Raw genomic sequence first — 12,447 nt, 5'->3', positions numbered from 1 at the left:
TTTCAATTTCTTCATCTGAAAATTGTCTGTTCATATCCTTTGACCATTTATCAATTGGAGAATGGCTTGATTTTTTATAAATTTGAGTCAGTTCTCTATATATTTTGGAAATGAGGCCTTTATCAGAACCTTTAATTGTAAAGATGTTTTCCCAGTTAGTTACTTCCCTACTAATCTTGTTTGCATTCGTTCTGTTTGTACAAAGGCTTTTTAATTTGATATAATCAAAATTTTCTATTTTGTGATTGGTAATGGTCTCTAGTTCATCTTTGGTCACAAATTTCTTTCTCCTCCACAAGTCTGAGAGATAAACTATCCTATGTTCTTCTAATTTATTTATAATCTCGTTCTTTATGCCTAGGTCATGGACCCATTTTGATCTTATCTTGGTATGTGGTGTTAAGTGTGGGTCCTTGCCTAATTTCTGCCATACTAATTTCCAGTTATCCCAGCAGTTTTTATCAAATAATGAAATCTTATCCCAAAATTTAGAATCTTTGGGTTTGTCAAACACTAGATTGCTATAGTTGACTATTCTGTCTTGTGAACCTAACCTTTTCCACTGATCAACTAATCTATTTCTAAGCCAATACCAGATGGTTTTGGTGACTGCTGCTTTATAATATAATTTTAGATCAGGTACTTGCTGTTTTCTTTGAATAATATACCAATCTAGAAACATTTTCTGGTTATAGGTCTACCTGAATAAGGTAATATATTTTATGTTTATATATATATATATATATATATATATATATATATATATATATATATATATATCTTTATAAACTATATTAATATTACCATTATCATCCTACCATGATTTTATGAACTCCAAGAGGTCAAGTTGACCTCCTTGCATTAATGCCTCTAGTTCATCTTTCTTGTTGCCTCTTATTTTGTGCATTTGTGGCCTTTTGTTCCAGGCCTTTGGTTTTACTAATGGTCCCATGATTTTATATATATATATATATATACATATATATATATATTTTTGTGTGTGTGTGTGTGTGCCTTATAGATCTCAACTACTCTTCTTCATCCTATACTTTATCTATTCCTTAGGGTATTGTTGGAAGCAGGGAATGGCATTATAGGGAAAGAGACTGAATTTTGTTGCCTAAGCTACTCCCTGAGACTGGCAAGGAGGAGCACTGAGTATTTCAATCTTTCCGTCTTAATTAAAATGCCTTTTGTTATCTTTAAGTGGGCTTTTATTGTAGTCAGCCCCTGGTTGAATTCTTGGCAATGAAAAAAAAATCATAACCTCACAATAACTGTATCCAGTAGGAAGGTCAACTTCTGATGTCAATGCCAGAAATTATTTTTCTCCTAATAGAACCTACCTGTACTCCAATCCCCAGCTAACTCCTTTTAGGGTTAGTTTGTAGTCAATCGTGCTATCCCCCGATTCTTTGTGGATTTTTAAAGAACTGCCCGCCTTATGGTAGTAAGGTAACTTTGACTGCCTTATATTATCTTTCTCCTTGTCATAGCCAGGTCATTAAGGCTCAGTCTGCCATAATGAATACTTCCCTCCTTGTTAATGGTGAGTTGTACTAGGGAACTTAGCTCTCTTCTTCCCCTTGTTAATTGCTAAAACTCCCTTTTAGAAATTAGTGTGCTATCAGCAATGTAATAAAATTTTTTCCAGTTGATTTGGAGAAGGTCTAAGACTACAAATTCTTTTCATTCATCTTGTGACACTGACCTAAGACCCCAATATATTTTTGAGGTCCAAACCCCTTCTCTCCAACATGTCGGGGTACAGCATTTCTTCCCATTTCCTTTTAAGCTTATAGCTCTTGATTAAATTTCTAAGATACCAGACAATTATATTCTTACATACTTTTGTTAGACACAGTCAATTCTTGGTCAGGATACTGTCATTCTTATATTTTAAGGAGGCATTTAGATTTCTTTAATATTGCTTTCTAGATCTCTTCTGAAAATATCACTTATGCTGACACAAATCACTATCCTCCCTGATTTACATCAGAAAGTTCTCTGTTGTGTTTTGGATAGTACCCCTGAATAGGAAGTCAGCAATTATCAGTATTCGAACCTTCTTCTGGTTTACCTAATGGCCTCTAATTGGCAGTGCTTTTGGTTTTGCTGGATCTTTTCTAAGAGGACAAGTAACTGTTTTCTAGTTTGTTTCACTTCAGAAAGAATTTCAAGTACTTTTTATTTAAAACTCTGAGTATATAGTAGTACTTCTTATTTTCTTCTTCCACTCTTTAAATGCTTGATAGAGGTCATGGGTCCTTTCTTCCTTTTCAGATCACCCTCCCTCTCTCCACTTTCTTCCTTCTCAACTCTTTCTCCTCCCTGTTGAAGCACAACTTCTATTTCTTTCTTTCTTTCTTTCTTTCTTTTTTAAACACTTCATAGTCCCTGATATTTTGGAATATAGAAAAACATTTTTCTAGTCCTTTCACCTCACTGTATTTACAAATATTCATGCATTTTGAATATGGAAAGTAGTCCCTTGGCCATGGCATATTTAATGCAAGCCATTCCAAATTCTCTCTCTTCTCTAGTCTTGCTTGTAGTGAGATTTTCTTTTCTCTTAATTTAAATTGCTATGGGTGTGGGGGTAACTATAATCTTGGTGTGTGCATGATTATAATCTTTCTCCTTTAGTAAGTTGTTGACATCTTTCCTTACTCTTCTGTTATCTCTCTACAACTTAAAAGTCACACCCAATTTCTCTGATCTTTTTTTTTATTAACTTCTTAACCTTGCCTTATCTTTTCTTATCTTCTCCTTGAGTCTCCTCCTTTTTCAATCTTTTTCTTCTTTACATTGAGTCCTTCCTCATTGAACCCTTTTTCTCCTTCGATTTGAATTGTTTTCAGTTTTTATTCAATCTTTCTCTTTCCTTTTTCTTTCTCAGGTTAATCTTTGGACTTCTTCAGAAGATAAAACTCTGGAAACCAATTCCATAATTTTATCCCTATTTTGTTAGGGATCCTATTCTACCTATGCCATTCTTTTTTCTATTTGGAAGCAGAAATAAAACTCAGTGGAACAAAACCCAGACTTGAGTTACCCACAGAATTCATCTCTCATCCATGTGCTAAAACACTAGATTCTTTGATAGCTGGAAAATCAGAAATGATTTTGTTATAAGCATAACAACAATGACAACAATTAACCATTATATATAGTACCAGCTATGTGTCAAACCCTGGGCTGCATACTTTACAAATACTATTTCATTTGAATCTAACAATCCTTGAGAAATAGATTCTATTATTATTCACATTTTGCTGTTTAGGAAACTGAGATTAAGGAACTTGTCCAAGGTCACACAGCTAATAAACTATTAAAACAGTATTTTAATTTGAAAGAATCAAGGAGATGGGGCTGTCAACAGAATCAAATGCTATGGAAAATCCAGGCTCCTTGAGGGCAAGAAATATTTATCTGTATATCCTCAGTACACATGCAATCATTAAAGCTTGTTGAATGATTAAATTTGGAAGTGGAGATGAAGATTAAGGAAAGGTATTTTAATTTGACAGTTAAGCAATCATTGATGACCCTGAGAATATAATTTCAGTAGAACTACATTATTTTCTTAGTACTTCTGGAAACAAATCATATTGCTAGCTCGGTTAGTCAGTCAACAAATATTTATTCAGTACCTGCCACAGGCCAGTCACTGCTAAGAATTAGGATACCAAAAAAAAACGACAGAGATTGTACTCAAGTTGCTCATAATCTAATTTGTTGAGAAATGAACTAGTAGTTTAGAAGAGGAAACAATGAGTATAGGCTACTTTTTCCCCCTGGAAATTTTGCAGTAAAAAAGGAAAGAAAATGAATGAGAAGTGTTTGTTTTTTTAGGAAAAGAGAGAGCTGAAAAAAATTGGTTATTAAATGAATCTCTTTCTCTCTCTCTCTCGCTCTCTTTCTCCCTTGCTGTTATTCTCACTCTTTTTCTTCCCTCCTCCCTCTTTCCATCCCTCACTGCCCCTATGTACACATACTTGATTTTGGTCTGAACCTGTAATTTCATCAGTGTGGGAAATACCCAACGTGGAAACTACTTTTTCCAATGCAAATCAGCAAACCTTTTTTTTTTTTTTTAAAGAGAGTTGCCTGCTTAAAACCAATTCTTGATTCCAAAGAATTCTCTATCTACTATGCTGCCACACATCTTGAGGGGAAAAGACAATTTTTCTTTATTTCTTCATTATTTAGTTATTGAGTAAAATGAGCTGACTTTATTTTAATTAGTGACACATCATTACAGAAACAGCTGTGAGATTGTGAAATATCATTTCCTTTTTTGACAGGATTAATAAGCTAATAGATGATATAGTTTGATATAGATGATATAGTATGATTTAGTAGGATATTATCTACCTAGATCTTAGCCCAATTTTCAGTAAAATCTTTCATGCTATGTGGAGAAAATGGAAGGATATGGATTTGATGCTAATGCAATCAGATGAGTTAAATGGTGGTTGGATAGCTGAACTCAGAGTCCTTGTAAATGATTCAATATCAATGAAGTGAGAAGTCTCTAGTGGAGTACCCAGGGATCTGTGCTGAGATCTGTTCTAATGAATTTTTTTTTATTCTACACTTGGATAAAGGCACACATAGTATGCTCCTGAAATTTGCTGATGACATAAATGTGGCAGGGATATCTAACTTAAGAATCAGGACCCAAAAAGGCTTTGTCAGCCTATATTACTGGACTTACTCTAGTAAGATAAAATTTTATAATGATAAAGGTAATGCTCTCTATTCGGGTTCAAAAATCCCTCAGCAAAACAGCAAACCAACAACAAATAAATCTCAGTTTCATGACTTCAAGATGGGAAAGGAATGATTAAGCAGGAGTTATAAGAAAAAATATCCATCAACCTACATTGAAGGGCATAGTTTCTAGGAACAGAGGTGATTGTCCTACTAATATTCTGCCCTTAGTAGACAGTCATTACCTAGAATATTGTTCTCAGTTCTGGACTCAGTTTAGGAAGGACTTTGATAAATCAGAGACTGTCCAGAGAAGAATAACCAGTATAGTGAAGGGTTTTTAGTCCATTGATTGAATTGGGATCTTTATTTTCTAATACTGAAGACCTAGGGTTTTACATAATGATATTTGAAGGGTTGATGTATGGAGAAGAGCCTGAACTTCAGTTTGGTCCCAGAAAGAAGAATCAAAAGGAATCAGTGGAAGCTGGAGATTTAAACTAGATGACTGGAAAAACTTCCTAACATTTAGAGTTGTCCAAAAATGAAATAGGATGCTTAAACAGGTAGTGGGTATGTTATAATGGGGATTCCTTTTGTGCTCTCAAATTCTATGACTCTTATGTTTTGTTAGTAGGGCTAATTTAGCTTACTATTAAATTTATTACTTAGTGACAACAACAAAAATTTCCTTTTAAAAATCCTATCCCAGACTTAAGTATACATAATATAGTTAAGTCTGGAATAAAATTTAATAATAGGAAGTTAAAATAATTTTTTGAAATTACATATGTAACCAGTACTTATATCTACTGTTGAATTTTTAAGAAGGGGAATATTTTAAAATATTTATATTTTTCCAATAAACTTAAATTTTTTTTCTCTCTAAATAAAGACTACACAGTTTGGTTTTCAGCTGATTTAAAGCTCTAAAGAGTTTTCTAATTAGCTTGAAAATTTTATTTCTTTTTGTTTTAGGTTCTGATTTCATTAAGACATCTACGGGAAAAGAAACAGTAAATGCTACCTTTCCTGTAGCTGTAGTGATGGTCCGGGCCATTAGAGACTTCTATCGGAAAACTGGAAAGAAGGTATCTTTATTGCAAGCAGATCTTTTTTTCTAAATAAAAATAATGTTGCTTATGATACCAGGTTGCAGCCATGATAACCTTTTTTTTTTTTTTAATATTGAAGGCATGAACGACTTACCTTTATTAAGATAAATGTTTAATTTACCTTTCATTACAAAAGAATAAATTTATAGTAAAAATCGTTCCATTAACAGAAAGTGAGTGTGAGTGGAGGTGTAAGTGTGTGTGACCGAGATGTAAACTGACTTTCTCTCCTTTTATTAACTGAAGACAATTTTATCACTGACAAGAGATTCCTAAATGGGTTCTTTAACGAACTAATTTTGCTTCTACACAGAAGCTTTCTGGCAAGGCATTGGCTAGTGAAAACAGGTTAATGCAGAAATTAAACTTCCTTGAGGAACGGAAAAAATTGCAGACTAACATTTATTGAATGATAAGCTGTGGTGGTGATATGAAAAGTATGCAATATAATGGGAAATAATCTTTTCCTGTCATTATTGAAGGACACACATAAATTGGTTTTTCTGTTGGGAAACCCCTGGTCCAGAAAAACTTATTACTTTTAATAATATGAGGTGAAGAGAAAATTCTTGAGGAGATGAACTTATTAAACAAAATAATGAAATACTGTGAAACAGCAGGGAAAAGGTAGCTAGGCGTTATATAGCTCTTGAATTAAATATCCATTTTTGCGTTTTATGGCAGTTGGATGTGCTCTCTGGAAGACTGTTAAGCTGAGGAGGGTATATGCTAGCCTTTGTCAACTTTTGAAAAATAATAATTTTGGGGGAAAATATATGAAGTTAAAAGGGAAAAAAGTATATGAGGTTTTTTTTTTTTTTTAATGTCCTTAGATTTTCTCTTTTTGTATCAACTTGCTTGTTAGCTACAAATTATCTTAGAGGATTTTTTTTTTTTTTTATTTTTTTAGCACGCAAGTGGGGAGAATACAGCATGCTTCAAAAATATTTTTACTTTTCCTTCCTGGGAAGCCCTTTAAAGCCAATCTTTACATTCTTTCAGAAAGGAAACTGAAAAATCCTTTAATCCTTTGCCAATTGGATGTGACAACTTTATATGTAGCTACAATTCAAGTTCATTTATGGAGAGGGTCGTTTTTGGTTTGGATGGGCCTCTTCCTTCCAGAATTTTTTCCTGATGAATAACTTCATATCCTGGCATATTAAGAATAGTATTGACAAAATAAATATATCTGTTGGAGATTTATTCTTCTCAGCCTTAGGGCCTCAAACACGTGAATATATACACACATATACACATACAGAGCCATGCACTTGACAATGATATCTTAGTTAAGTAGAAGTGTGCTTGACTTTGGGCAGAATAGCCATGACACAAATATAGATCTGACCTTTGCCTTTTTAAACTAAGATGTCTTAGACGAGAGTCTCAGAATATTCCACTAGTGTGTTCCTTAGACGTTATGAAAACTGAATAATTGTCCTTGGAAACTAATAATTTTTACTATTGAGAACTCAGTTTTGTCTCTTGTTACTGTGTTGATGATTTCTTTCTTTAGGCAGTATGGACAAATTTCTGTCTTTCACTTAGAAAGCTAGAAATACAAGCCAAGTATATTTATGTTAAAAAAAAATGAACAACTGAATAAATGTTGGCAAGTTACACTCTCTTATATTGATAACAACTTAATAATTAGATACTGTGACCTAATAGGGAAAATAAAAACAAACCCCAAAACAAGCAAACAAAAAAAATCCAACAACCACTGATTTAGAAAGTGAATATTCTAATCCCAACTCTGAGTTGAACTAGATTCCTTCTGCTGCCCTTTTTGGCTCCAGCATCTCAGCCTGTAAAGTTTTATGTGACTGAGGTAAAAGGTGTTTTAAGTGTGTGATGCTGTCTGCCTCACAGTCCATGCTGAATGATCCTTCGGAAAGTAAAGATTTAATATTTCATAAAAGGCTTCATTTCAGGTTTATGCTTTTCATGTTTCTTGTTTTTTCAAAGATGGAAACTCTCTTTAGATGCATGCTGTGTCCAGAAGGCTTATTGACCCATGTTGAACTTGATTGAAATATGTGTTATATACATATACACACACAGATACATACACTTATGATTGTGTGTATATATCTCTGTATATCTATCTTTCTACCTGACCACTTTTTGAGATCTTTTCATTATATTTCATTATATTTGAGCTCCTTTTCATTATAATAAAAGTGCAGGTATAGAGAAGAGCAGAAATAGTATTCTTCTACTTCCTTTTTCTTTATTGGATTTTTACCCATTCTCTCAAACATAGCTCAAGTGCCACTCCTCCATGAAGTTACTCTGTTCAAACAATACCTGCAAAGATAGGGAGAGGGAGGAATAGAGAGATTAAACAACAGGGAAAGTGACATCCCTTCAGACTGCATTTTGCTTTATACTTCTTCAATGTTTATATTGTGCATTGAAATTTCCTGTGAAGTTTTATCCCTTATAGGATTCCATGAAGAAAAGTGCTTAGTAACTGTTTGTGGGATACAACTAAATGGCTGCCAATGAATTGTCTCTAGCTTTCCAGGGATCCATTGACTAAAGATATTTGAGAACCAATTCTCAGCCAATTTTTAGCCATTCAAACAAAACAAATGGCCCTTTTCCTTTCCTTTTTCAGATAGGTTTTAAACCAGCAGGAGGTATCCGGACTGCAAAGGATTCTCTTGCTTGGCTTTCACTTATTAAAGAGGAGCTTGGGGATGATTGGCTGAAACCAGAACTCTTTCGCATAGGAGCCAGCACTTTGCTTTCTGACATTGAGAGACAGGTGAGTTGCAGGAAGACCTTCACGTCAAGGTATGGCTCCCCCCAGCCCCTCTTCAATTAAATCTGCATGGGTTTTTGAGAAACAAATTAAAAGTTGCATATCTCTCTGTGTAATACTTGCAAATTATAGTTGTCTCCAGAGAGGAGTTAAAAGTCCAAAACTGGAAATGAAAATCCATCTGTTTCATTTTATTGTCAAATCCCTTTTGTGCCTTTCCTCATCTATCCCTGATGAGTCAGCGTAGTGTGGTGGAAAGAGCACTGGCTTTGAGGACAAAGGGCCTCTCTTCCAATCCCTGCTTTGCTCTGTAAATACCATTAAACAATTTAACCTCCTTAGGCCTCTGTTTCCTCATTTGTAAAATGTAGGAATTGGGCTGGATAATTTCTAACCATTCTTGTTCTAAATTCTATGATCCTTTCCTTGAAATCTATTGAGAGATGGGTTGGGGGGCCCGTTGAATCTAAGAGTTTTTTTAATTCATATTTTGAATTAAAATTTAAAAATTTCCTTCTAGATCTACCATCATGTAACTGGAAGATATGCAGCTTATCATGATCTTCCAATGGCTTAAATACGTGACCAATGAAAGAAGAACTTTGTACAAGAACATCTGAGTATATGTGTATGTAAATAAACATATAAACATATACATAAATATGAACATGTGAATTCTAATCAGTCACTAAAACAATCTGATTAAAAAGAACTTGGGAAGTAGGTCAATGACTGATTCTTTCTTTTGGGGTTGTCTTTTAATTAAATCCAGTAGTGAAGGACAAAATGTTATCTGCCAGGGGCTTTTTGTTGAAGCCCCAAAGGCACATTTCTGATGTTCATCATGGTTATAAAATCATCAGTGTTAATCTTGAGTAAACTTTCTCAGATTACTTTAAGTAATTTTTATAATTATGACAACATGTGACTTCTGTGAAAAATATGAAAAAAGAAATGTTAATCTCCCTTAGTAACATGTTGTAACAGGAGATTAATGTATATCCATGAGCTGCAACAGCAGTAAAGTGACTTTGAAGGGTTACTGAATTGGCACTAATGTTTACCCTATGAAAATGTCTTCAAATTTTGCAATTGTTTTTTAAAAATGAATTGTACTAATGACTTTTCAAGCATTGTTATTTGAAAATTTGAGTTACCAATTTTTAAATAAAAATTCTTGTTTTTAAAATCTATTACAACTTTTCAGAAATCATAATCCATTTATCTAAGAATATTAATTAATTAAAACCCTAGAGGTTTTTTGTTTGTTTGGTTGATTTTTGCTGAGGCAATTGAGGTTAAGTGACTTGCCCAGGGTCACACAGCTAGGAATTGTTAAGTGTCCGAGAGCAGATTTGAACTTGGGTCCTCCTGACTTCAGGGCTGGTGCTCTATCCACTACACCACTTAGCTGTCTCTCTATAGATGTTTTAGGAATAATTTTTGGAGTCTTTTCATTAGATTCTTTGGGAGCATTTTTTAGTGAAAGTCTCTTAGTACATTATTGAATTACAGTGGTTTACATTGAAGCTATTGGGCAACTAAGTGACACAATGAATTAGAGTACGGGGCTTCAAGTCAGAAAGATTCGTCTTTCTGAGTTTAAATCTGGTCTCAGACACTTCCTAGCTGTGTGACCCTGGGAAAATTACTTCACCCTGTTTGCTTCAGTTCCCTCTTGTATAAAATCAGGTATAGAAGGAAATGGCAAATCACGCCAATAACTTTGCGAAGAAAACTCCAAATGGAATCCCAAAAAGTCAGACATGATTGAAAAACGGCTGAAATAAACATACAAGTAATTGAAACTACTACGTGCTAATGAACTGAAAAAAAGACTACATAGCCAATTGGAGGCTGATAATCCATCTTATGTATTCCTAAATCTTCCTAGGAAGCTAGATGACACACTGGATGGAGAGCTGGGTTGGCAGTTAGGAAGATGAATTCAAATCTAGCTTCGGACACATCCTAATTATGTGACTTTGGGCAAATTGCTTAATCTCTATTTGCTGCTGCAGAAGGAAAGAGCAAATCATTTCATTATTTTTGCCAAGAAAGCCCCATGAACAGTGGTCCTTGGAGTCATGAAGAGTTGGGCACAATTGAAATGATTCAATAAGTCTCACTAACCTTTTCTTGTTTCCAGCATTTTGGCCACATTACCTCTTCTTAGCACTGCTGAAAAATCACCATTATTAGCATAAGCAGTTGGTATTGGTGCTTTATTTTTTTTGCCAATGAGAAATATAAGTCTAGGGGACTTCCATCTTGACAAACCGATGAAGAAGTCCATCCTCAGCATTGTTTCACTGGGCTTCAGCTTTGGGCAAACTAATAATGGATTCCTCCATTTTACTCATGGTAATGTGGACCTCCATTTTATTCATGGTAATAACAAAAAATAACATTTTCTTTATGTTTAGTTGTTACTGAGTCATCTTAATTTCTGGTCCAAGGTTCCTTTGCCAAGTCAAGAGGGGTGGATTTGTTTGCTTATTTCTTTCCAACAGATATAGCCCAAACTTCTTCAGTAATATTTGAAGTTCATTGATCTCTCACTCATAGATACGTATAATCATAGGATTTTGTTTTAGACTATTCCTGGTCAAATGAATCGGCCTAGTTTTGTTCCTCTGCTCTTTGGATTATTGATCTTTCAACCAACCTTTCCAATAATAATACAAAATTGACTGTAGCTTCCTCTTTTTGAAGAGTATTCAAGAACTCAATGTAGTCACCATAGGTACTTTCAGTACTCTGAACTGTCTATCTAAAAACTATAAGCCCTAGATTACTATAAGCTCAGAATGATGCATTTTCAAGAAACATATCAAAATCAAATTCCCTGAGGCTCTTAATTAGTTCCTTACTGCCACTTTACTTCAGTGTCATATCCTTGGCACTGTGACATAGTGGATAAAGGGTTGGCCTTAGGGTCATAAAAAATAAAATTGCATTCTCAACCTCCTAAACCTATAGTGAGATACATCAGATAAGTGAATATAAATCATTCTAATACAAGGAATAATGTGAAAATACTGCCAAAGAGATTCAATGGGTTATGGAGTTTAGAGAAAGAAAATGTATGGTTAGGGAAGTCAGGGAAGGGCTTTATGAAGGATATTAGTTCGTCCTTAAGAGTAGGTAGGAATTAGGGAGAACTTGGGGGAAAGTTACAAATGAGTTGCTAATCTGACTGATAGAGAAGTTTCCACATCAAGAATTCTCCACATTGTTGAAATTAGAAGTCTAAATTTAAACAAACAAATCTCTATATGGTGTTTGGAATGATTAAAACTTACGAAATTGCGTAACCTGCTACTTTTACATGTTGACCAACTGCCTAACCTATACGGTAGAATTAATGTCTATGTGGGTTGCTTGGAACACTGTTTACTTGGAAGGGTATTATTAGTTTTGGAACATTGAATACTGAAGGAGCTGACACTGTATAGGTGGATATAGAAAAGGGTGTCATTTACCTTAGCAAACTTTTTACATCAGCCCCAGTCCATCTTGCTCTTTATATGAAAGCATTATATCCATTCATCAATTAATAGTGAATAGTTTAATTATGATGGGTTTAATAACTACTGTCCAAATACCGCATTTGCTGATTGTCCCTTAGATTCTTCTATCTCACAAAGTATAGTGACTATTCTGTCTTTTTTTTCCTGTTTTCTATTCCTATTATTTTTCATTTTCTTCCCCCCAAAAATCCATAGCATGGAGAAAAATCTCTTCAAAAATCTTTGTTATTCTCAAGAGGGCCCCCTGAAATAGTTCTCTGTTAGGGTAAAATCCCATCATCAAACAAAAAGTCTCCAATAATAAGGTAGC

General features: G+C 34.2%; 1 protein-coding gene across 2 annotated transcripts in view; it reads left to right on the top strand.

Annotated features, from left to right (window-relative positions):
- The window catches only part of DERA (deoxyribose-phosphate aldolase), a 114,271-nt gene extending 104,474 nt beyond the window's left edge, over positions 1-9,797 (top strand). For both annotated transcript variants that reach the window (XM_052000230.1, XM_052000231.1), the window contains 3 exons: positions 5,695-5,807; positions 8,458-8,607; positions 9,125-9,797. In XM_052000230.1, coding sequence (XP_051856190.1) covers positions 5,695-5,807; positions 8,458-8,607; positions 9,125-9,181 — 320 coding nt within the window. In that variant the 3' untranslated portion in view covers positions 9,182-9,797. The remainder of the gene's footprint in view (positions 1-5,694; positions 5,808-8,457; positions 8,608-9,124) is intronic.
- The last annotated feature ends 2,650 nt before the right edge of the window (positions 9,798-12,447 follow it).

Source organism: Antechinus flavipes, chromosome 5 (assembly GCF_016432865.1).
Source record: "Antechinus flavipes isolate AdamAnt ecotype Samford, QLD, Australia chromosome 5, AdamAnt_v2, whole genome shotgun sequence".
NCBI lineage: Eukaryota > Metazoa > Chordata > Mammalia > Dasyuromorphia > Dasyuridae > Antechinus > Antechinus flavipes.
Note: the sequence above shows the minus strand (reverse complement) of the source record. Positions and strands in the feature narration are given on the sequence as shown.